This window comes from Dreissena polymorpha, chromosome 1 (genome assembly GCF_020536995.1).
Source record: "Dreissena polymorpha isolate Duluth1 chromosome 1, UMN_Dpol_1.0, whole genome shotgun sequence".
NCBI classification, from domain to species: domain Eukaryota; kingdom Metazoa; phylum Mollusca; class Bivalvia; order Myida; family Dreissenidae; genus Dreissena; species Dreissena polymorpha.
Window position 1 is genome coordinate 143,948,182 of NC_068355.1, and position 24,893 is coordinate 143,973,074.

The following is a 24,893-nucleotide window of genomic DNA, read 5'->3' on the forward strand; positions in this document are numbered from 1 at the left end:
TTTGAACCTTAGATAAATAGGCATATTGTACGTGTTAAGAATGCATGAGCATTCAAGCAATCTGAAACTAGCTGCAAGCACATAGTATTAAACTAATCACATAAATGTAGTATTGAGGAAAAAGACAATACACGCAAATATTCAGCACTTTAAATATACCAAAAGAACTGTAAGCACATTACGTATTTGTGCTTTTTTGTGTACAAATCCGATATATTTCTGTATGTATTTTAAGAGCGATCATTCTCAATGCAATTTACAATCAATTGTAATATTTAGTAGCCGAGTTACGATACTCTCACTTATGTTAAATATCAATTTGAATGTTCGAGTAAACTGTCATTAAAATTTGCTGTAGAAAGTTAAATACAATCGAAAACTTTAGGTACCCGTTGTTTTAAAAAGTATCGTTCAATGTTTACAGTTAGATAAAACACGTTGATTGGTTCGATCGTGAGAGTATAATTGATCGAAATCAACACCTTCACGCTAAACAGTGTTTTAATTTGAATAAGCCTGATTTCAATGGCGTTTTGTCGACATGATAAACAACAAATAAAAAGTCAGACACATTAAATTTCAACGAAAAATTAAGGAACGTTGAAAAGTAAAAAGTAAACATGAATTTCGGAAATATTTTAATTTAGAAACAAAAACTGGCAATAACATTGTGTAATTCAATTCATGATTATTTTGAAAGCTTGAGTAACGCTTCTGCTACTTGGTTTAACGGTGAAGCTGAAGAAATCAGTTCATATTATACTTTTAACGATGAAAATTGTACATTGAACTAGATCAATTGATAACGGCAAATGAAGTTATGGATTCACTGAAACGTTTAAAACAACGTAATAAGGCGATAGGCAGTGATTTTTCACATGAATATTTTATCGAAACTATTCTTATTTTACTCGTTGATTTAGCTGCCTGTAATAGTATTTTAGGTTTTTAGATTTAGATAAACATGTTTAAGTGTTGATTCTTTTCATATGTTGATGTTGATTATGCTGCAGTATTTAAACGAAAACACACGTTTGCATGTTATTTTGTTCATCTGCTTACATGTTTTGATATAAGGCGTATATGTCCATGAAAAATCTGGTATGCACATGAAATGATTTATAATAATTAAAAATATGCATAATAATTGTTAATCATGTGTTAAGTCATGTACATCCTTTCTGAATAGGAAATTTATGATATTGCTCTCAAAAGAGGGTGGTAATGTCCTTGATTACATTTCTCACAGTCGGTAGACAATTTTAAATTTTGTGAACAAGAAAGTACCCTTTCTGGAATAAATAGAGATTCCACAATACTATTTTTATTGTTATTTTCGAATGAGAAGGTCATGATGGTAAATCACCATCACAGATACAGAACCATTTAGATAAACATTACCTGTAGTATAATTATTGGAGGCTAAATGTGACTTTGAACACAAAGATGATGTTTTACGTAAATACGGTAAAATCCGATCAATAGTATGGTCACAACATCAAAATGGTCCATAAGTTAAATTATATTTACACTTCCATTAATGACCATGTTACTTTCACTTTAAACCAATAACATCTGCTCAGGAAAGCCCTAAGGCTATATTTAGTTTACTTTACAAATGTCAACAGTATGATTTGAAGTCGAAATTAGTTCGTTCAGTTGTTTTATTCTTTTGTTAAGTCTGTTTTATGTTATGCCTCTAAAATATTGGAGTTTTAATAAATTACAAAATATCAAACGCATTTGTTCAATTTTGGGCGAAATATTGTTTCCTATTAAAGTAAAAATATACAAAAACGTAATACTGCAATATATGTAGAGTAAGGCAGATAACCTTTATATGTAAATATATGTACGAATATTTTAAATAGTGGTATAACATATAAATAAAAAATACCATAGTACAAGCTCTTAGCATTCAAACATAAGATGATTTTTTATAAAGGATGCAAAAATTGGGCTGGAAATGTTCAATACACAAGTACTTACAAACAAATAAGGATTTTCAAACTTTGAATATAACTAATTTTCTAGCATTTGTATGTGAGTTTAAATGCAGAATCATTGGTATGTTCAAGCAGGATTTTTTTTCTTATATGAATATTCATTCTTTTTAATTTAATGTAAAGGAATGATTAAAACTTCTTAGTTCTGTATTACCTTTTTTAAAATGAACTAGACATAAAGAATGATTTCTATGAAAGGATGTAATAAAAGCAATAAAGATAAACACAATTGATAATTAGCGGGTTAGTCCTTAAACGTGTAACAATGGCCCCAGTTTTAGTTGTTTACCGGTCCCATTACAACTTTAAAGTCGATTGCTATGTTCAAGTATTAATTTTATGAATAACGTTTTGAATTTATTCAATATGTGATGATTGTTCTGCTATTAAGCAATAAGTAAAATGCACATACATACTAGATTAAAACAGAATTGATGCAGTATATAAACACGCAAGAGGAAAATTATTTTTGTTTAATGGTTAAAACCTATTTTTATTCAGATATTTACGTTCATATTCATAGTTATTGTTTTTATTTTAAAGCTGTTATATCTGATTAAATTTGTAAGGCTGTAAGGGATATAAGAATTCTTAAAGTATTAGCGAGATTTAAACTTATAAGATCTAAATGCAATTATTCGACAGTTATAGCAAGCGATGTTCATAGACAATTCTTCGAAAAATTATAAAAACAAAGCCAAAATAAGAAGAGCGGATAGGAGTTTATTGTTTTGATATATACATTCCCACCATGATATGCATTACAATGTAATAATGCTTTCCTGTGTTCACTTGTGCAATCTTAACACCACTCCATGTATATGCCTAGAATGCAATACGCTATCCAGTGATTAAAAATGTGAAAAGTTTTTTCTGTTCTGTTCTTTATTAAGGCATTATGTTTGAGTTTTATGTAACTTATGTGCCGATTTTTTTAAATTTAATTGTGAAAAATATGATATTTCTATGAAAATAACTTATTTGTTAAAGCATTAAACGCGTATTTTTGACAAAGTCCCTTATTTTCATACAAGTACATTCTCTTGATAAAAAGCGAAATGAATGAATATATATATATATATATATATATATATGTGTGTGTGTGTGTGTGTGTGGTGGATTAGGGGGAGTGGAATGTATCCACACCACTGTCTAAATGTAAAAGCGTTTTTTTTGCTGCAATATAAAGCCTTGTACGCGCTATATATATATATATATATATACATATATATATATATATATATATATATATATATATATATATATATATATATATATATATATATATATATATATATAGATGTGTGTGTGTGTGTGTGGTGTGTGGTGTGTGTGTGTGTGTGTGTGTGTGTGTGTGTGTGTGTGTGTGTGTGTGTGTGTGTGTGTGTGTTTGTGTGTGTGTGGTGTGTGTGTGTGTGTGTGTGTGTGTGTGTGTGTGTGTGTGTGTGTGTGTGTGTGTGTGTGTGTGTGTGTGTGTGTGTGTGTGTGTGTGTGTGTGTGTGTGTGTGTGTGTGTGTGTGTGTGTGTGTGTGTGTGTGTGTGTGTGTGTGTGTGTGTGTGTGTGTGTGTGTGTGTGTGCTGTGTTCAGGTGGTAGCCGGTCATCCCCCAGATTTGAAAGGAAATAGTTACGTAATTATCAAAATTTTGGCACTGTAATAGATAGTGGGAGGGCGTTTCTTCTGCACCCCTGGAGCCAAGAGGACTATTAGTGATGTTTCTACGATGAACATCATAGTTTAATGTGCTACAATCTAAACGTAGTCGGCAGTGGTGAATCTGCGATTTTCGATGGCCGATATTATAAAGATTGTGCGATCTTGTCTGTTTGTGAGTTTATGTTTAAATACAGTTACCGTAGTGGCGTTTCGTGTGGGCGATGAAAGAGAATTCAATAACCGGATAGTTGAGGGCAAGAACGAAGACCCGTACAGCTGAGTCTTTGTGAATAATTGCTGGAATATCGTAATTACTATGAAGCGAATGTTTGCTATCGGTCTCTACGGGAATCAGGTTGGAAAGGTATGATGGGGTAAGGCTGTTCTTCATTTTATAAAGGAGAATTAACTTATTTTGTTTCTTCTATCGGCAAGGGATTCCTATTTCAGATCCATTAGGAGACGGTCAAGGCTACATACTTTGGTAGCGCCAGTAACGCTACGTACAGCCTCGTTTTGGACAGCTTCTGTTTCGTCTTACATTCCGGTGCGACATATAACCCGAAAAATACGGTTGTACATTTAGCTCATTAGAGCAATTGTTCCACACGACATTGCCATACTCCAAGAGGTGTCGGATAAATAAAATATACATGCGCTCTAGACTTTTGCGAGAAAATAAATACTTTAAGGATCGGAGGATGCCGATTCGATGCCAAGCCTTGTCAACCATTATATAGAGATATGAGTTGCCCATTTTGCATTCTCTGAAAGGATTAGTCCAAGATGCTTGTGGGACCTGACTTGCATGACTGGAACGTCTTTCATAAAAAGGTCATGGTCTTGGTGTTTATTACTTTTACGAGAAAATAGGAGAGATTCTGGTTTTGCTGGATTCAAAGAGACCAACCAGGTATTTGACCAGGAAATAAATCGCGACAGATCGGTGTTTAAGATTTAAGGATTTTCAACAAGTATATAAAGACTCGTATCGTCAGCAAATAAGCGGCCCTGATCTCATTAAGATCGACAATTCTCCTAGAGTTGCAGTTTTACAAATTTATTAAAACTCGTTTAGTTATTTCTTATTCATGTGCCAGTAATGTCTGCTTTTGGTCTTGTATGTTTCAGTTTCAATAAGAAGTTTGCAGTACCGAGTCTTAGATATATCGTCTCCCAAGATTAAATATAATCACATAAATAAAAGGGAAAACTTAACAAAACAACCATATACACAATAGGTTCCTCTGACATTGTACCGTCTCAAACCTGCCCCTATCGAAAAGTTGACTTAACCGCTGAACATGTCCTTAAGGAATGCACGTACAATAAGGGATCTGAATTGTTCAATAATTATTTTTAGGAATGATTGGAATGGAAATGCAACATATGGTATTTTAATGTTTAACCATGTAATTGTACATATCATGTGTCCAATTGTTACTAGTGAAGGGCTGCTGAAATGGCATCATTATGTCTCATAAAAGTACTTATGTATGCAATAGTAACTATTAAAAAAACAAAAATTAACTTACTTTGTAATATATTCTTATTAATATACTTCGATCTATTAAACGTTCAATGGGAATATGTAAGTATTACGTTTTATACTACCTTGGAATGGCTATGGTGGTACTTAACCGAAGATCTCATGACGAGTTTCATCCGGGCATTCATATGCGTGATTTTGATGCGCACGAAAATTGTGATTCGTTCGTCGTTAATCACTTAGAATTTTTCCAACAAGTAGGTAAAGAACTATCAGGGAAATTAATTTATGAAGTATACCAATTAAACAGTTTGTAAAGTAGCTAATCGTGGCAATCATTGATATTAACTGCAAGTAAACTCTTTCAATCTGGTGTCTAAATTGTTGTGTCATCGGTTTCAGGTTTAGACCAAACAAATGTCTGAAGGACGTGAATAGAAACACTATTTTGACATTTAAAAAAAATCTTTGGAATAAATACGTTGTTATTTATGAAACACACGTGGTCGATCATTGTTGTTGAAGTCCTCATTCTAACATAAGGGTAATCCGTGCAATGTTTACACATTGAATTAATGAAAGAAAGTCATTAATTCATTGACAGTACACACCCATTTTGCAATAGGAGGTTTTGGGGATTCCGATAATGACGTCACGTTTGCGCATGCTCAAGTTTTGGCCGTCAACACTGCGGCCATTTCGCTATTGTTTGCATTTGATGAACCACATCATGATAAGATTATCATAACAATCTCTACTTGACACATATTTGCGACCCTTTTTAAGAACAACATAAATACTCAGAAATTGAAATTCTTTCAGAATAAATTAAATTCAATGAACGAACACAAATAAGGACGAATATAAACAACAATAGATTGATTTAATGTAATCATCATAAAGAAACTGATTTGAACCTATATGCCTGTAAAAACTTACCTTGTTAAAGATTAACTAAATCCTCTTGATAAATGTAACTGTTTTTATTTAATTGTTCACACCAATTTGGACACTCTTTGTTTCAGCATTTATACCCCAGTGTTTAATTGCACCTTTGTTCATCACAAACCGATTATCTCGTTATAATCGGGTACTGTCCAGACAATTACTAAGGAAACAGAGTGTCATTAACCCGAGGACATATACCCTGAATAAACCACATGTGTCTGGTAATTAAACACAATTTATGATACCTCAAGGTCATCTCTTGGCATATTGAGCAGTCATTTAAGCCAAATACTTAACAGTTGCGTTAATAAAATATTTGAACATATTTAAAAAATATACATTTGTCATAAATGGATTAACAGCAACTGTACAGGGTATATATATTAGTCAGTTTAAGCATAACAATAAAGTGTTTAAGAACTATAAATTTAAAATATTGTACTAATTTACTGCTACACACTTAACGTATTTAACGGGAACAGGTACCTGCAAAAATGTAAACTCTGCTATAACGTGTAAAGATCGTGCGTTACTGCGGTGTTCGAAACATCATCATGAAAACAAGCAATCACGTTTGATCATAGTAGGGCTATGAAATATTTTCGTAAAATAAATTAAATGTATAGATTTATGGTATCATAAAATGCTAGATTTGTATCGCTCATTATCACTAGAGAAGAGTTTTCAATATACATGTACATGCAAAGACAGTTCAATTTGCAAAATATGCAGGTATAATTTTCTTGCATGCTTAAATTATTAATATTTTCATTCAATGTAAACGAAACGAATATTCATTCAATGTAAAAGAAAATTAAAACTACATTTCAAGATTGAAAAATCAAATGTATTGAGCTATTTAAGGGCTTTGTTTCATAACTGATTCAATACACTCCTTACACTAAATTTCAATCTCTGATGAAAAATAACACTATCACTTATAATTATATTCAAATTAATATGTTTTATAATTTTTGAAATATCATTTATTAAAGTCTTACTTAAAAAAGAATACGGGTATGTATAGTTTTGTTTTGTGAAATTGTAAGTATTAAGTCTTCCGACGACCTTTACTCTGATACAATGTAATAGGCCGCGATCGAGAAGTTGACGGCCAATCTATTTTTAGTAACGGAAAACCCCTCTTGTGACGTCACACAAAAAACTCCTATTCTTATTGGCTGGCATCAAAAACTAACGTAATAAATAAGCAACATTCATTTGAATACAACATTAATTTAAATGTCATTTGCTAGTATGGCTGGTATCAAAAACTAATGTATTAAATCAGCAACGTTATTGAATACAACAATATTTTAAATGTTATTTGCAAATATCCTCCAATTTCCTTGAGTCGAGCGGTTAAGGAAACAACTAAAAGAATTTCTGAATTTATTTAAACAATCTCGCAATAAACGATGTACCTAAAAAGATTTATTACATTCCCGTAAAATCCATGTCAAAAGTGTTTATTTACAGCGTGTTCAACCACACAGAGCCTATAGATCCATACACACCCGCAATGACATACACTATGCGCGTTGTTTACCTTTAGTCGAGAGGTCACATCCGAAAAGCAAAAGTACTCAATTACAATAGGCATGAGGTCAACAAAACTTCAAAAAATGTGATTCACTGAACAAATTTAGAGTAACTGAAAGATTAATTTAACTTTTTTTATAACTTCTATTTACCATTTAAAAGTTTCCGTTTTATCGGTCCATCTTCTTTTGAGCAACATTGACACGAAAAAGTGCTCAAGAATTGAAAAAAATAACAACGTTCGCAATTTGTTCAAATAAAATTTCTGCATGTATGTTACTATTAAAAGATTTGATAAAATTATCATCCAATTAGGACAGGGTAAACCCACTGAACATGTGAATTATCGGCATGTCACCTATTTTCCGATGTGCGCGCACAGATTGTTCCATGCAACATTTTCTGGGAATCGTGAAAGGGTAAAAGAATTTTCTTTAAAATAAATCGAATACATGAAATTATGAGTTGACACTTGCGCAGTGGTCTGCAATTAATGTGCCAGTTGAATGAAGAGTACCGAAAAAAAATTGCGCGAAATAGGCATAGATTTGGATTATTTCAGTTGGAGTAAGATTTATAAATGCAATTAAACTGTTTTTTTCCTTATTTTAGTCGTGTCTCAGGCTTTTTCCGCTCCATTTTGGGAAAACGCCACACTGGAATTTTGGGAATTTCGCGTCGTGAAAACCCCAATTTTGGGGAAAAAAATAATCGCAAAATTGGCTCAATTGGGAAAAATTATCGCATGTAAATAGTGTTTCTTATATTTCAAAGAAGCCGTTAACTGGTATATAACGACTATTTTGATAACTTATTATTAAAATTTGACAAAATATTATGAACATGTGTGATAAGTGCAGGTTTTTTAATCTGAATTTGGGGAAAAGGCTTGGCCTTTTTTTAGTTGAAAAAAATCCCGGATTTTGAGGAAAATAAGGAAAGTCTTATATAATCATTAACATATTTTACAGTTTTTAAAACAAATTCAAGGCAGCAGATAATTTAATTATGCAATACTTTCTATTTTCTACACCGGATCAGGTAAACTTATATATTTTAAGGTTAAAAAAAAAAAAAATTTTTTTTTTTTTTTTTTGGAATTTGGAAAAAAAATTCAATTGGGAAAAAAACAACCAGATTTGCATTGGGAATGGGGCCGAATTTCGGACCCGTGGCATAGGGCGGAAAAAGCCTGTGTCTATAATTATTTTCAAGCGTAGCTATGTTAGTAAAACAAAATACTCGGAGCGCATGCGTGTGACGTCATCACGAGAGCCGCGTTTTCAATGTAAACAAAGTGATCGACTATGGGTCATGCTCAACTCGAGGTAATTGGATGATATGCTTTTTACAACTACACTTGGAGACTTTTCTAACGCATCATCACTTAATCATATCAATATAGCTCCCTTATTTTTGAACAGATTAATTGTGTTGAAATTTAGACCAAGAATAATTCAACACATATCTGATAATTCCTGAAAATTTAATTGAAATTGAAAAACAACAAAATATCAAACTTAACAAATTAAAAACGTCACTTCAAAAGTCAAGTTGCAAACTCATACAAAGTAAAATAATAACAATGCGAAAAGCAAAACTTACATGTCTTAATAACTCAAATCAAACCAAGTTTTATTTTAAGTCGGTACATGTGAATAACTTACCGTCTTGCAACATGCCGATAGAGCCGTTGCGCTCCTGATTATTAATACAAGCCATATTGTTTTTCTTTAATTAATGTTATGTTTTTATTGTGTAAAAACTCACCTAGAATGATGAAATTGAATTGAAATAACATGTATATCGCGTTTTACTACTCTTGGTGACTTTTTTAACGCAACACTTTTAAAACTTACATATCTCAGTAATAAGTAAATATTTTTATTTAAAATTGCACTTGTGATCATTTGACTACATTATGTGCAAGCTAACGATAAAATGATTCATCCGTGACGATCGGAAGCTTTAGCAAATGGGGAAGGTAGCCTGCAAAGTGCGCGATTGCCCTGCTGAATATTCATACAAGCTACATTGTTTTGTAAATTAATTTTTAGCTCGACTATTATATATGAAATATATATAGTGGGGCTATCCTACTTACCCCGGCGTCTGCGTTAGCGTTAGTGTGCAAATGTTAAAAGTTTTCGTACTACCCCAAATATTTTCTTTGTCCCTTGACATATTGCTTTCATATTTTGCATACTTGTTAACCAACATGACCCGAACCTATAAACAAGAGCAGACAACTCTATCAAGTATTTTGTCATAATTATGGCCTCTTACCCACTTAGAATATGCAGCAAATGTTAAAGTTTTCGTACTACCCCATTTATTTTCATTGTCCCTTGACATATTGCTTTTATATTTTGCATACTTGTTTACCAACATCACCCCAACCTATAAACAAGAGCAGACAACTCTATCAAGCATTTTGTCATAATTATTGCCCCTTTATACTTAGAATATGCATATTATTGATAAATCTATGTTAAAGTTTGCGTACTACCCCAAATATTTCCTATATCCTTTGACATATTGCTTTTATATGTTGCATACTTGTTTACCAACATGACCCCAACCTATAAACAAGAGCAGACCACTGTATCGAGCATTTTGACATAATTATGGCCCCTTTTACACTTAGATAATTGAACATTTTGCTTAAATTGCCATAACTTTTTTATTTATGATCACATTGTATTATTACTTTGACAAAACAACACTTACCTGAATACCACAATGGATTCCAACCAAACAATACCCCACGCCCCTACCCAGAATCCCCCCCCCCCCCCCCCAATTTTTTTTTTTTTAAACATCATCTAATAAATTACCACACCCAGAGCTACAGATAAGCTTTTTAGGGTAATTGGGTAATACTCTTCAAAATAAGAATGAATTGGGTAATGGAAAACGTGATTGGGTATCCAAAAGTATGATACCCGCTCATAAAAAAAAATAATTGGGTATTTGTACCAAAACAAACAAGTGAAGTGGGTAATTGCAATAAAACATGAATTCAGCTTCTCAAAACCGTACCTACCGGTACAAAAAGTCACTGTTATGTATTCAATTGCAGTATAGGTTGTCCCATCTTTCTGCTACCAGATTCAACAATCTGAAGCCAATGGAATTTCTCAACCCACTCATCGAATGTGTTTCTACTTGTTTTTGTTCCAATATGGGCCAGTACTTTCGTTTTGGAAACACAACACTCCCCATCATAGGGGGCTAGAATGGTGTTTGGATGGTATAATGTAGTGTATTTTGACCGAAAATGCCCAAAACCAAAATTAAATATAATAATAGTAACACGGGTTTCAACTCATTTGATTATTTTCTGACAGCCATCAATCACAGTCCGGTTGCATTGCCAAAAAATAATACAAATAAACCACTTTGGCCTTTAGACTTAGCTAAGACATGGCTCTATCAATAAACAATAACAACTTTTAGCACAAGGCACTGAAAATCTTATTTTGGAGAACTAGGGTTAGGGTTACTATTATTATATTAAAAATGATTTTTTGGCATTTTCGGTCTTAACACACGTTATTATACTATCCCAACACTGTTCCAGCCCCCTGTGTACCCCATCAACAAGTTCATCTAAAATACTTCCGCAGATGTCCACGGAACAAAACATGGAGTTAATAATGTCATTAACTATGCCCTTCGTAATTGTTTTAGATTTAGATTTATTTACCACGGAAAGGAATCTATACGTTTTTTTGGTATTATTTGCGAAACTTTTCGTCTGCCTCAAGACGCCATTTTGTTTTACTCGCCTGTGTTATCATATAAACGATTGGTAAATACTTTACCAGGTAAAACAAGCGCTTGTCGATTAAGACTCCAGTCAAAACAGCCAAAACAAAACGGGATTTTTCATTACACATAGAAGGCGGCTCAAATTGGGTATCGGCGATTTGTTTTGCGTACCGGTACGCACAGATTTTGAAAAAATTGCGTATCCACCTATTTTTGATTGCGTATTTACGCAAATACGCAGCTTATCTGTAGCTCTGACCACACCCCACATTATACCCCATCTCACCCCCCACCCCCCTATCGCCCACCCCACCCCCCATATTTTTTTTAAACATCATCATATAAATTACCACACCCCAAATTATACCTTGCCATCCATTTTTCCCCGTATCAGCACCTCACTTTCAAAATCGGTCTTTCAAGTAGCATAGCGACTGTAAAGGGTAGTTACTCTTTTTTAGCCAATCCAAATTGGTTTCTTGAGAAATTTTTTAGTTTATAGTGGCTATGTCAATAATGCCATAACTCCGCCCATCTTATTAAATTACTGTTCCGTACTGGTCCATTCGATAACATTAAATCATAACATCTATAAGTCAAAACACGGCACGCTTCAGTGATTCAGTTATCAGGTAAATCGCCGAGTAACATACATTTCGAAAAAGTCTGGTCGCAGTGTAAGGCGTGACCCATTAAGACATTAGGCCTAAAAAAAATGTTTGTTTCCACTGACATGGCCTTCAAAATTAGGGTAGGTAGGTAGGCAATTTTTTTTTATTTTTATGCCAGGGCTTGCACTAAGAAATAAATTTTGGAAGTCCTGACTTCCTGCCCTTTACTTATGGAAGTCCCACTCAAAAATGTTGGAAGTCCAAACATCTTTAATGTTGATGTTAACAGAATGTCAACTGCGTAAATGATCACAAACTCTTCCCATCCATTTTGGGTCACTTTAATTCTGTGAAAGTAACTAGATATATAATACAACAAGGTGGAGACTACCCAAGGCTTTAAAAATAGGGAGAAGTTTGGAAAATCAGGGTATAAGTTTGTGCAAACAATATCGACTTAAAAGACAAAACATGTTAATTTCAAAACTTTTATTATTTCTATCATTTTACTATGTTCATTCTAAAAACAATAAATTCTCATTAAAATCTACTTAATCATAACACATTTAAGTCATTCAACACATTTAAGTAATTTGAGATATTTGCGGTCGCACCTTTTCATCACATATTTATTGTCATTTTATTATCCTCATCCCTATGACTGCATTTGCAACAAAACACAATCTTAATGAATGGTCATGATGGAGCATCTAGTATATCAATTACTGTTTATCCGAATACTATACATGTCCGAAATATGTATACTTAATAAATGCCTTACCAGTTTAATTTTAATAATCCAAACTTTCCATGTTGTTATCTGGTTTAACAAACCTTATTAAATGTTTGTTAAATCCATTTAATGTTTTCTCCATTATTGAACCAACATTACTTGTAATTTGAATCGCCAGCTTTGAACTGAACGCGGGTTGAATGTTACAATAGGTCGGTCATTTGCAATGCCGAAGGTCATGACGTTGCAATTTAATTCTACTCAGATAATTTATATCTAATCCAGGAAATGTGATTTTTGAATGTTTCTGACTAGTAAAATGACTTGATGGTATAGAAAATGAACTGTGATTCCAGTTTATATAAGATGGTTATTACTCGTAATTATCGGTGGATTAACAAACTGAGAAAACTCGCGGGACATAATACGGTAGTGAATCTATGTAATTAATTAAACTTTGATCAGTTCTGTTTCTCTTTAATTATTTTTGCCGTCGTAATTAATTAAACTTTGATCAGTTCTGTTTCTCTTTAATTATTTTTGCCGTCTTTCTTTTACCGTGCCGTCTGCCCCAAACCAGCAGTTATCTCCTAATCATTAGACAACATACAGCACGCGCAAAGAGGCATGAGTGTGTTGTTAAAGCAACCAATATTAAGCGACTGCTTTGTAACGGTCAGTTTGCGATCCGCGCCGGGGGGGGGGGGGGGGGGTAAATTGTGTAACCGTTAGATAAACAACACACAATAAACTTGCTAGTCACCTGCGGGCGGTAGCAAATATAAGGAGGCGGAGTTTAGACTGATCGAGACGTGTGCAAAACACATTCAGTCGGCAGAAAGCAGTGTTGATTGAAGTGTTATTTTAATCGACAGCTTACGTCACGGGTTGCTATTTTCGGCGTATGACCAATTTTAAGGAAGTACAGTGGACGTCATGGGGTTTTGTTATCGGCATATGGAAACAATTATCGGGCGTAGTATACGGCCGTACGCCGCTTAGTGCAAGCCCTGTTTTATGCCCCTTTCGAAGAAAAGGGGGCATATAGTGATCGGACTGTCCGTCTGTCTTTCCGTCACTCTTTGCGTTTAGGTTTCGAAAAATGCTAATAACTTCTATGTCCCTTGAGATATAACCTTGATATTTGGTATGCATGTGTATATGGACAAGGCCTTTCCATACGCACACAAAATTTTTCCTGTGTGACCTTAACCTTGAACTTAGGGTCCGCGTTTAGGTTTCGAAATCTGCGTTTAGGTTTCAAAAAATTATCATAACTTCTATGTCCCTTTAGATATAACCTTCATATTTGGTATGCATGTGTATATGGACAAGGCCTTTCTATACGCACACACATTTTAACCCCTGTGACCTTGACCCTGAACTTAGGGTCCGCGTTTAGGTTTCGAAATCTGCGTTTAGGTTTCGAAAAATGCTAATAACTTCTATGTCCCTTGAGATATAACCTTCTTATTTGGTATGCATGTTTATTCACCAGAAATTGCAACTAGAAAGACTATACAATAGTACAATCAGTGAGGGCTCTAGGGCGGGGGGGGAACCTTTATGTCTGTTGGGGACCTGTGTCCCAAGATTCTACAGAATAATTTTTCCAATTTTAAATTTGGGACAATTGACACCCCTGTATAAATGAAAACAAATTAATTTTGCATCACTATTATTCATGATTTGTAATTCTTTATAGTCTTACTTGAAATGAAGAGTTTTGCTTTCTTTCTGCAACATTTAGCATTTGTTATTGATAAATTACATTTGTTAGATTTGATGCATATTTAATATTATTAAGTGTTATCTTTACGCGTTTGATCAAAGGTCGGCTTACTTCTCCCTAATAAAATTTGAGGGAGAAGTCACTTCTCCCTAAGATTTTGAGCTTGGATGATCCCTGGTTATATTGGCATTGTCAAAAATAAATTAATGCCCAGCACTGATGCAGCTTGAGCTTCAGTCTGGAAAAATAAATAATTTAAAGAATTCCTTTAATCGTATGATACTTCACTTGAATTTTGTACATCATTTTCACATTCTGAATTTTTACGTTTCAACGTTCAAGTAGGTACATCTAGTTATATTTTAGTTGACTGTTGTGTGTGACAAGTTTGACAGGATATCTCACACTTCTGCTGTATGAATACAAATGTCCAAATGAATAATTTGTTTCGATGGCAGACATTTTGATTTTTCATAACTTACACCTAATACTGTACATGTACATACCTTCAGAATGGGGAATGTCTTAATCTGGGATTCATAAAGCTTTCTGTATACATACCACTTTTCTAATGTGCATGATATACATCAGATAATTCTATTTATAAATTACTGTGAAACCATTATTATTCGTCAGACATTAATTTTCGTCTTTTTCGTCCTTCGACCGATGGACGAATTTAAGATCCTAGCGAACAATCATGTCCCATATTTGAAACAAATAAGACTGAATTACCGTCGGCATGAGGCATTTAAATCCAGCGTAATCCACGCATATACACAGGGCTCGAAATAAACACTCGCACACTCGCAAAATGCGAGAAAAAAGATTGCAAGGTAAGTTATAAGCCACTAGTATTTTTTTGCAAGTAAAGAAATAGTGAAAAAAAAAACGAGTAATATTGCTAAATGTGTTAGACGGCGTGAACGCTAAACCGTATGTAGATTTTTTGAACGTCCGAATACCCATATGCGGAAGCGCGCACCTTGTTTGTAGACTGGTATACTTATAGTACAGATACCCGGATGGTATTGATACAAAGAACATGAAACAGTCGACTATTCACACTCAAGTTGAATCCGGTTTTGACACAAAGAGGTGTACATTATACAGTGTACTGACAACTGACATTTCCTGTAAAACGCGAATGCAATAAGGCTGTATCGACTGCGTCGACTTTGTTTAGGTATAATAGTGTTGATTAGCGCTAATTGTTAACAACTTTATTACCCATTGTGTGTATTGTGTTTTACAGGGGTGTTGCAGATTCCGGATTAAAGACAATACTATTAAACGCAATTAAAATATGACGATGTGTGATCAACACCTGACTGAAATATATTCTGCGCTTTTATTACAAATTAATAAAGAACATATTGATTTGTGTTTGGTTGTCCGTGATTGTAATGGAAAAAGACTAATTGGCGATTTGCTTCGTTGTTAACACTCGTTAACGGTTATTCAGTCCCACTTATCCGCTAATCATAACAAAGAACGTGTCAATGACATAAATAATAAGGGACAGTCACCTGAAATAACAGACTTGTTAATTGGCATATGCCAAACAAGGCCCACCTCCTGCAAGTGTCACCCCTCTTTCCCCAGCATGATTTTTTTCGCAACCGCGTATTACATGCAGGTTTTTTTTTCCACTTTTTGGGAAGATAGCCCATGGCTTTAGAATTGGGAATTTTATCGGCATTTTCATGAAATTGGGAAAATAAATTCATAGCATTTTTTTCCACATGAAAAGTCCACTGATTAGGGAAATACTAAATTTGATAAAACTCTTTATAATCATTCAAATTAAAAGAACAAAATCATATAATACTTTGTTAGATGTAATTGAATTGAAATTGAGATAAAATACGCATAAGACTTCAATCTAAAAAAAAAAAAAAAAAAAAAAAAAAATTTTTTTTTTTATTTTTTTTTTTTTGGAAATTCGGAATTTTTTGCCACATTTTGGGAAAAAAGTATACTTTTTGGGATTGGGAACATAGCCGAATTTTGGCTATAAAATCGGGCCAAAAAAACCCCTGACATGTATTACAAACATTACAAACAAATCGGACGCTTTTATGTCAAACCAGAAATGGACGAATTTAAGTGCTGACGAAATAGTCATTTTTTAAAAAGGACGAAATTTCGTGCTGACAAAAATAAATGGTTTCACAGTACTTCATCAATTAAAAAACACACTATTTTCTGATCATTTATTACGATATCACTAATCAATTACAATTGAACCATGAAGCAATCAGCAGATAGAATGCTGTCATATTAGAAGTTTAAGAAAAAGCTCTACACTGAAATGGAAGGTTTGAGAAAAATGCGAGTGAAGACCCACTGCATTATATTAGATTTAGCTTATAACGGAGCACATTGCATTGAATAACAGCGTATAATCAAATTTCTATAGAAGTAACATAATAAATGAAAAATGATGTTTTTTCATTGTGCATCATTTACAATAACCACTTTCTTTGTTTCAGTGTTATATTTGGTCCGCATTGTCTTGAAGGATGAAACTTTACAAACTTAGTCTTGAATCAACTTCATATCATTGTTTGGATTTGTGTATGTTTTATGTTTTAGATCTCTGGCCAAAATGTCTGGATGTGATGAACAAATTGAGGTAAATTGAACAATATTTGTTTCATATAAGAAAAGAACTACAGTGAAATAACAGAGCACTGCATCCTGCTCCTTTTTGCTTATCCCCTGCTGCCCTTTGAAATTGTCTGGACCAAAACGGCGGAACTCCTAAACTGGATTTGATTCTGCATATTTTAAATGAGAAAGGATTTACATACAAGGATTTAGACAAACAATTTGGATTAAGTAGTAGAAACAGCCGACATTCAAATTGGCTGGGTTTATCACCCTACTGATGGCTTAGGAAGATTTTATTCTTGCTGAGATGCTTTATTTATCTCACTCCCGTATCAGCAGCTTCATTGACTTCACAAGACCAGTCTGGAACAACAGTTAGTTCATGTTCAACTTTTATCTTGAACTTTCTTTGCACTTTTATACTTGATAGTTTACTTGTATTAAGCGATACAGTTCTCATTTGAAAATGAGCCATACAATATCATTTCAAAGTGAACATTATACCATGATTGTAATTTTCAGGATTATTTTATTGCAACCAAATATGCCAGAAAACAATATAATATTGACGAAAAACTGTCACCATTTGAAAAAATGCGCTCCAGCCTCATCCTTCTATATAACATCCTAAGGTTAAAATAGTCACCACACTTGTTTTTTGTTCAATTCTGCTCCTTTTAAGCTACACTCTTTACCATTTATATTCCTTGATTTTTGCCTTCAAGAAATTGTACAATATAAATGAATAATTTTCCATAATATTTATTGTTGCAACTCTCATTATTTTGTGTCTTATTTCAGTGTCCATTGTGCATGGAACCACTTGAAATAGATGATATTAACTTCTTTCCTTGCACTTGCGGGTACCAGGTACGGTTTTGCTCTTATTATGAAGCTCATATCTTTAAATAGCATTTTCAATATTTGGTTTTGATATAATTTGATAGCATTGTCTCACCTAGGTTTTGTTATGCACCGGTAGGGTGGCATGTAGCAGTTGAACTGTCTGCAGTCCGTCTGTCTGTCAGTCTGTGCGTCCACAGAAAACTTTAACATTGCCCATTACTTTTGCAATATTGAAGATAGCAACTTGATATTTGGCGTGCATGTGTATCTCATTGAGCTGCACATTTTGAGTGGTGAAAGGTCAAGGTCATCCTTCAAGGTCAAAGGTCAAATATATGGCTTCAAAGCGGAGTAGTAGGGGGCATTGTGTTTCGGACTAACACATCTCTTGTTTGATCTCTGACCATGATCTGAGCGTGATCTGTTATGGCAGAAACTTTATGCTCAGTCAAAGCTTTCTTTTAGACCTACAATGTCAAGAGTTAAAAGTGACTTTATGTATATCATTAATTAAAGTCAGTCAAATAAAGAGTCAAAGATCACAGGCCTTGACACTAACTTTTTTGACAGGGTACCCGGAGGGAACCCTACTTTCAACTTTTGGTGGCCCTCACCCAAACTAGGGAGTCCTCTTGTTTCAACACACAGCTACTCTCGGCGTAAGGGCAAATAAGTACAAGAAGCATACTTATACACATTTTTATTTCCTATATTCAATTCTGTTGCCATTTAAAGCAGACCCATTAAAAGCTCATAACCTTGTCTTGTAAACTTTTGATATCATGTATTTCATCAATATCATCAGCATCGTCATCCTTGTCATAATCATCTTCAGCATTATCATCTTCAGCATTGCCCTTCGCCGCCAGAACTTAGCGTTTCGGAAGTTCTTATTATAAACTTTTAAGAAATAAAAGGTAATTACGCGCATTCAGGGGTTTCACTGGCTCAACAAAACTTGTTGCAACTTTTTCGCGCCGTGAAAACTGTCGATTATTCCAACCTTATTAATAAGAACAATACTTTAAAGAAACCTTACTACATTAATGTCATTGCCTTTATTATCACTTTAAAAAGTATATTATTACATAAAAAACAATAAGTACCTTCATAAGTCTTAATAAGCTTTATTTGTATGTAAATACTATTTTTTTCAACTTGATAAACAACACAGATAACCTAAATAATATAACAATGTTAACTTCAATTTATTAAACAGTATGCTGTCTAAATGTTTCAAAATTAATTATTTAAACATAGAATCACACCAATTTACATCATTTGAAAGGGAAAAAGAAATATAAAACATCAGAAAGTAAATCATCTCACTCAATTTGTTAAACAGTTATAAATGGTCATTTGGACATGTCATACATCAGCTTCTGTTGTTAAAACGTTTTCTGTTTGTGGTGGATGATTTCCAGGATCAATTAAATTTTAATTGTTCACGCCTATTTCCTGACAGAAAGGCCCAGATAATTACCACCATCTACTCTAGTTGCCTGAAATAACATAAAGCATATTTTTTTTACAAACTATCAACAACAAACAAACACATGCATGTTACTATCTTTAAATGTCCGAATTTTAACATATCCAAAATATAGTACACCAAGTGAACGATATACTTTTTATTTCAGAAATTGTTGGTATCTTAATCAAATTATATCCTTCCAAGGTCATTATAATAATGGAACTATTAAACAGAAATGCTCACAAATACCTGTAGAAAAAAGTGTATACCGGCATGTGTTTTTGTGGGGAAATTAAATGCTTTTGCCAGCCCGATCACCTATGGTTTTGATTAAAGAAATAGCGGCTCTAATAATTATTATAATTACTGATCGTCGTGACAGTTTGTCCCAGTGTTACTTTTTGGGGGCTCAATATCATAAAGGAACCATTAATAATCCGATAATAACCCCCATAAAACTTGACAATAGCAGTAAAAACACCGTTTGTAACACTTACATGCTTCAGTGATTTCAATATACTCTCTGCACTGTAGGTTGCTTACATCGTCAAAAATCAATATTTACAACTGACAGACGCTGGCCACTCATGCTCAGTCGCATGCTTTCGATTCGCAGTACATTTTCGGATAAGATTTTACAGATTTTTTATACGCCGCTCTTTAAAAATTGGATGCACTTTTAAAAAATCAAATGGTCAATCAAGACAAAGTGGTTCTATAAATTTAGGGTTCCCGGAGGACCACCCAGCTTGAAAGAACTGGTGGTCCTCGCCAAAATCTGGGGGCCTCGGGTCCCCTGACCACCGTTAGTGTCGAGGCCTGGATCATAATTAACATGTAGCAGGGTTCGGTATAAGAAGAACTTATACTGCCTGGCTATGTGAGCTAGCTTTTATAGCAACGCGGTAGAGTGTCTGCCTGATTTAGAACCTGGAGGTCCCGGGTTCAATCCCCATTGTGGTTGGGGATTTTTGTGGCTGGATTACATTGGCGCCCAACGTTAAAACCCCACCATGTGTGTCAGACATCCCACAGATGTCATGGCAATAGGAAATTCATTGGAAAAATTTCACAATTGGAGGGGGTGTGTGTAGCAGGGTTTGGTATAGGAAGAACTTATACTGCCTGGCTATGTGAGCTAGCTTTTATAGCGACGCGGTAGAGTGTCTGCCTGATTTAGAACCGGGAGGTCCTGGGTCAATCCCCATTGTGGTTGGGGATTTTTCTGGCTGGGTTTCCAACACACCAAGTCAAAGGATGAAAATAAGTCAAAAGAATGCTGTGGATCTTATTGCTATTATGATATGATGTGATTTGTTTTCAGATCTGCAGGTTTTGCTGGCATAGGATTCGAACAGATGAAAATGGATTATGTCCAGCATGTAGAAAGGTAAGCGCAGACAAATTAAACATTAAACAGTGTTCAATTTCAGAACCATGATTCAATTGGTTTCAAGTAATAGGATTATTGTTTTAGAATTAATCTTTTTCATAAAGTATGTTTGGTAAATTACAGAGTTAGTCTGTTTTTATGTGCCTGTTAAAAATTGAGATTGTTTTTTGGCTAGTTTGGTCAAGGTCACTGTTACTAAAAAATCGTAAAAACAGTTTCGCTAGAAGGTACTACGGGAAATTGTGTCTGTAGGTAGCTTACCTGCAGACTAGCTTGGGATTGCCTTATGGGCAAATCTAGGTCACTGTTACTAAAAATAGAACAGTTTACACTGAATAGCTTGAGTTTAGATGAAGGTATGGCTTTACATTTGTGTATAGATTGCTATCATGATGATTTGGATTGTATTGAAAGACTGTTGGATAAATGTCAATGCGACTGTTGCTTAAGTAGGAAAACAGTTTCTCCTCAATTACTTGAGTTTATATGGAGAGGATAATTATCAAGATGACTGTTGCTTAAAGTAGAAAAAATAGTTCGTGCTCCATTACTTGAATTAATGTGGGATAGATAGCTGAAATTTAGTGTGTATGAAGCTTACCTGAAAACCTAACTTGAGATTGCATATTTATGACTTAAATTGAATTAAAATAATAGTCGGTATGAAAGACCTGGTTTCATCACAATGTAGTGTTTCTTGTGGTATCCATTATTTTCTGTACCATAATTTGTGCAATAAGTTAAGAAATTGTTTGCAGATCATGTTAACCAGACTTTACAATGGCTCTCTTGTATTTGTTCCACAATAAAGTAGTAGAAAGCGTAGACTGGATTCAATTTGTAAACTTATTTTAAAAAGTGAGTTATGATCTGTTGTTAGAACTTAGAATGCCTATAACTTGTTTTATATTATGTCATGCTGTGCTGGAAAGTAAACTTTACACTCCAATGTTTTAGGCTTATCCAGAAGATCCTGCAAAGTTTAATCCTCTTACAGAAGATGAGTAAGTTTTTGTAAGAACATGCCTGTGGAGTTGGTAAAAACTTACTACAGTCTTCTCTCTTTATCTCTAAGTGGGCGGGAACAAGAAAAAATATCAAGATAACGAGAGCTCGAGATATCCGATTAGGCGTTTTCAAAGGAAAAATGAGACAAAAATTAACCTTGTTTTAGCTCACCTGAGCACAAGGTGCTCATGGTGAGCTATTGTGATCGCCTTTTGTCCGTCGTGCGTTGTGCGTCCGTCGTCAACATTTGCCTTGTAAACACTAGAGGCCACATTTATTGTCCGATCTTCATGAAACTTGGTGAGAACATTTGTCCCAATGATACCTCGACCGAGTTCGAAACTGAGTCATGCTGGGTGAAAAACTAGGTCATTAGGTCAAAAAAAGAAAGACCTTGTGAACACTGTAGAAGTCACATTTGATGCCCTATACCTTCATGTAACTTTGTCAAAATGTTTGTCTTAATGATATGTTGGTTTAGTTCAAAAATGGTTCCGGTCCATTGAAAAACATGGCCGCCAGGGGGCGGGGCAGTATTCCTTATATGGCTATAGAGAAACCTTTTGAACACTCTAGAAGTCACAATTTTTGCCCAATCATCATGAAACTTGGTCAAAACATTGGTTTCATTGATATCTCGGACGAGTTCGAAAATGGTCCAGATCGGTGAAAAAACATGGCCACCAAGGGGCGGGGTAGTTTTCTCTATATGTATATAGTGAAAACATGTGAACGCTCTAGAATTCACAGTTTTGGTCCAATCTTCATGAAATTTGGTCAGAGCATTTATTTCCTGGATACGACGGTTGAGTTTGAAAATGATTAGGATCAGTAAAAAAAAAACATGGCCGCCAGGAGGCAGGGCTGTTTTGCTTATATGGCTATAGTTAAACCTTGTTAACACTCTAGAAGTCACATTTATAGTCCAATCTTCATGAAACTTGGTCTGAATATTTGTTTTTATGATAGTTAGGCTGAGTTTGAAAATGGTTTCGGTCTGTTGAAAATATGGCCGCCAGGGGGTGGGGCAGCTTTGCTGATATGGCTATAATGAAACCTTGTTAACACTCTAGAAGTAACATTTATAACCCAATCTTCATGGAACTTGGTCCGAAGATTTGTTGTATTGATAGCTTGGCTGAGTTTGAAAATGGTTATGGTTTGTTGAAAAACATGGCTGCCAGGGTAGCGGCAGTTTTCATAATATGACTATATTAAAACCATGTTAACACTCTAGTTGTAATGCGGAATCCGATGTTGGTGCACAATGATGATGATGATGATGATGATTATGATTATGATGATAATGATGATTATGATGATACTGGTAACAGATTCAGAAACATTAATGTCAAACCCAAATATCTAATTATAATTATTGCATTACTCAAATTAATTATTGTCATTACTTATGATTGTTATCTATATCTTTGCAGAAATTTAACATAGTGGTAAAAACCAATTTAACAAGAATTGTTACATATGAATCTTATTTGACTTTTCATTCACTTATCTTAGGCTACTCTCTATAAAACTATTTTATACCTGTGCCTGCATTGTTGCCAGGTGGTAATTGTGTAACACTCCTGGAAATTGACCCCCATCAACTGGTCACTTTCATCAAAGACCTTTGTGTTGATGTCAGATGGAAACCATTCATAAGATACATAAGACATTACAACTTGAAATGTTTTACCCCTACAATTTTCAGTTAGTCAGTAGTTTGTGTGTGATTATGAAAGATTTGTGATTTTAGTAGGTTTTATTGTTGTTTCAATTGGAAATAGCAATGCAAGGTGAGTCCTAAAATTGTTCCAGTTGTTTAAAAACACTTTGTCAAAAATGTGAACAATTTGGTAGTAAAAAAAACAACAACTTTATTTCTAGTAGCTGTACATATTTTTCATACTCATTGACTTTTTTATAACTGACTTTGATATATGAAAACAATTCAACATATTTTATTTAATTATGCAAAAACTATTTAATAAATAACTTGAACAAATACGGTTGTTTTCAGTATCTTAAAGTGTTCTTGCTAAACAGATTGTAAACAATCATCCCCTGTAAGATGCTGAGATGCTTATCTCATGATCTCTAATTTGAACAACAATTTGTTGAAAAATGTACTTCCATTTTCTTTTGCTGATGCTCATTATTAAATTACTGTCCTCATATTACTTTTATCCAAAATAATTTAAGCTTTGTCGCAACGGGTAACAAATGTCTATTTAAAAAAAATTAAACACACACACACACACACAAAACTACCGAAACAGCAAACCTCTTCTTTTCACAAAACAACGTTAACAACCCTTGTTTCCTGGATACGACGGTTGAGTTCAAATATGGTTTTGATTAGGGATGGCAACGAATACCGATATCGGTATTCGGATATTCGGTCATCCTTCCGAACGAATATTCGGATATTCGGTCAACATCTGTTAGAAAAAAATCAACTTTGTTTACCGTACCATTACTCCATGAATTCTACTTTCGTTTTTACCGGAAGTTCCCCGGAAGTGACTAAATATTAACACAGCATTGCCGTCGCAAATTGTTAAAATTGAATGACGAAAACTGTTTTTAAACTTTTAATATTGTACATCAACAATAGAACGAGAAACATAATTTTTACATGACGACAAAACAATTACATAACAAAACAGTTAGATCTATAAATAATTTAAGCTGAACTTAAACGTAGTATTTACATAGCGAACACGTGCTTTAATATTGTACATCAACAATAGAACGAGAAACATAATATTTACATGACGACAAAATAATTACATGACAAAACAGTTAGATCTATAAATAATTTAAACTGAACTTAAACGTATTATTTACAGAGCGAACACATGCAAATAAAACATCGTTGCCACATTTAAAAGTCACTCGGATCGGCGTCACTGGGCACATGAACATTGTTCTTATTTAAAAACACGATTGCGTCGACCAGATCACTGGAGAGTCTATTTCTCCGCAATAGCACATGTAAGCCGTTCACTTTCAGAAACACACTTTCTTAGGAGTACTCAAAAACGATGACATTGACGACTGTT

General features: G+C 34.1%; 1 protein-coding gene across 4 annotated transcripts in view; it reads left to right on the plus strand.

The window, feature by feature from the left end:
- The first annotated feature begins 5,318 nt into the window (after positions 1–5,318).
- Positions 5,319–24,893, plus strand: part of LOC127853744 (CCR4-NOT transcription complex subunit 4-like) — a 70,221-nt gene continuing 50,646 nt past the window's right edge. Inside the window, exons 1-5 of one of the 4 annotated variants that reach the window (XM_052388504.1) lie at positions 5,319–5,408; positions 17,090–17,129; positions 17,909–17,977; positions 20,752–20,817; positions 21,778–21,824. In XM_052388504.1, the coding sequence (XP_052244464.1) occupies positions 17,103–17,129; positions 17,909–17,977; positions 20,752–20,817; positions 21,778–21,824 (209 nt within the window). In that variant the 5' untranslated portion in view covers positions 5,319–5,408; positions 17,090–17,102. Of the gene's footprint in view, positions 5,413–17,089; positions 17,130–17,908; positions 17,978–20,751; positions 20,818–21,777; positions 21,825–24,893 lie in introns of all 4 variants that reach the window. The other 3 variants (XM_052388515.1, XM_052388521.1, XM_052388528.1) reach the window with 3 other exon arrangements.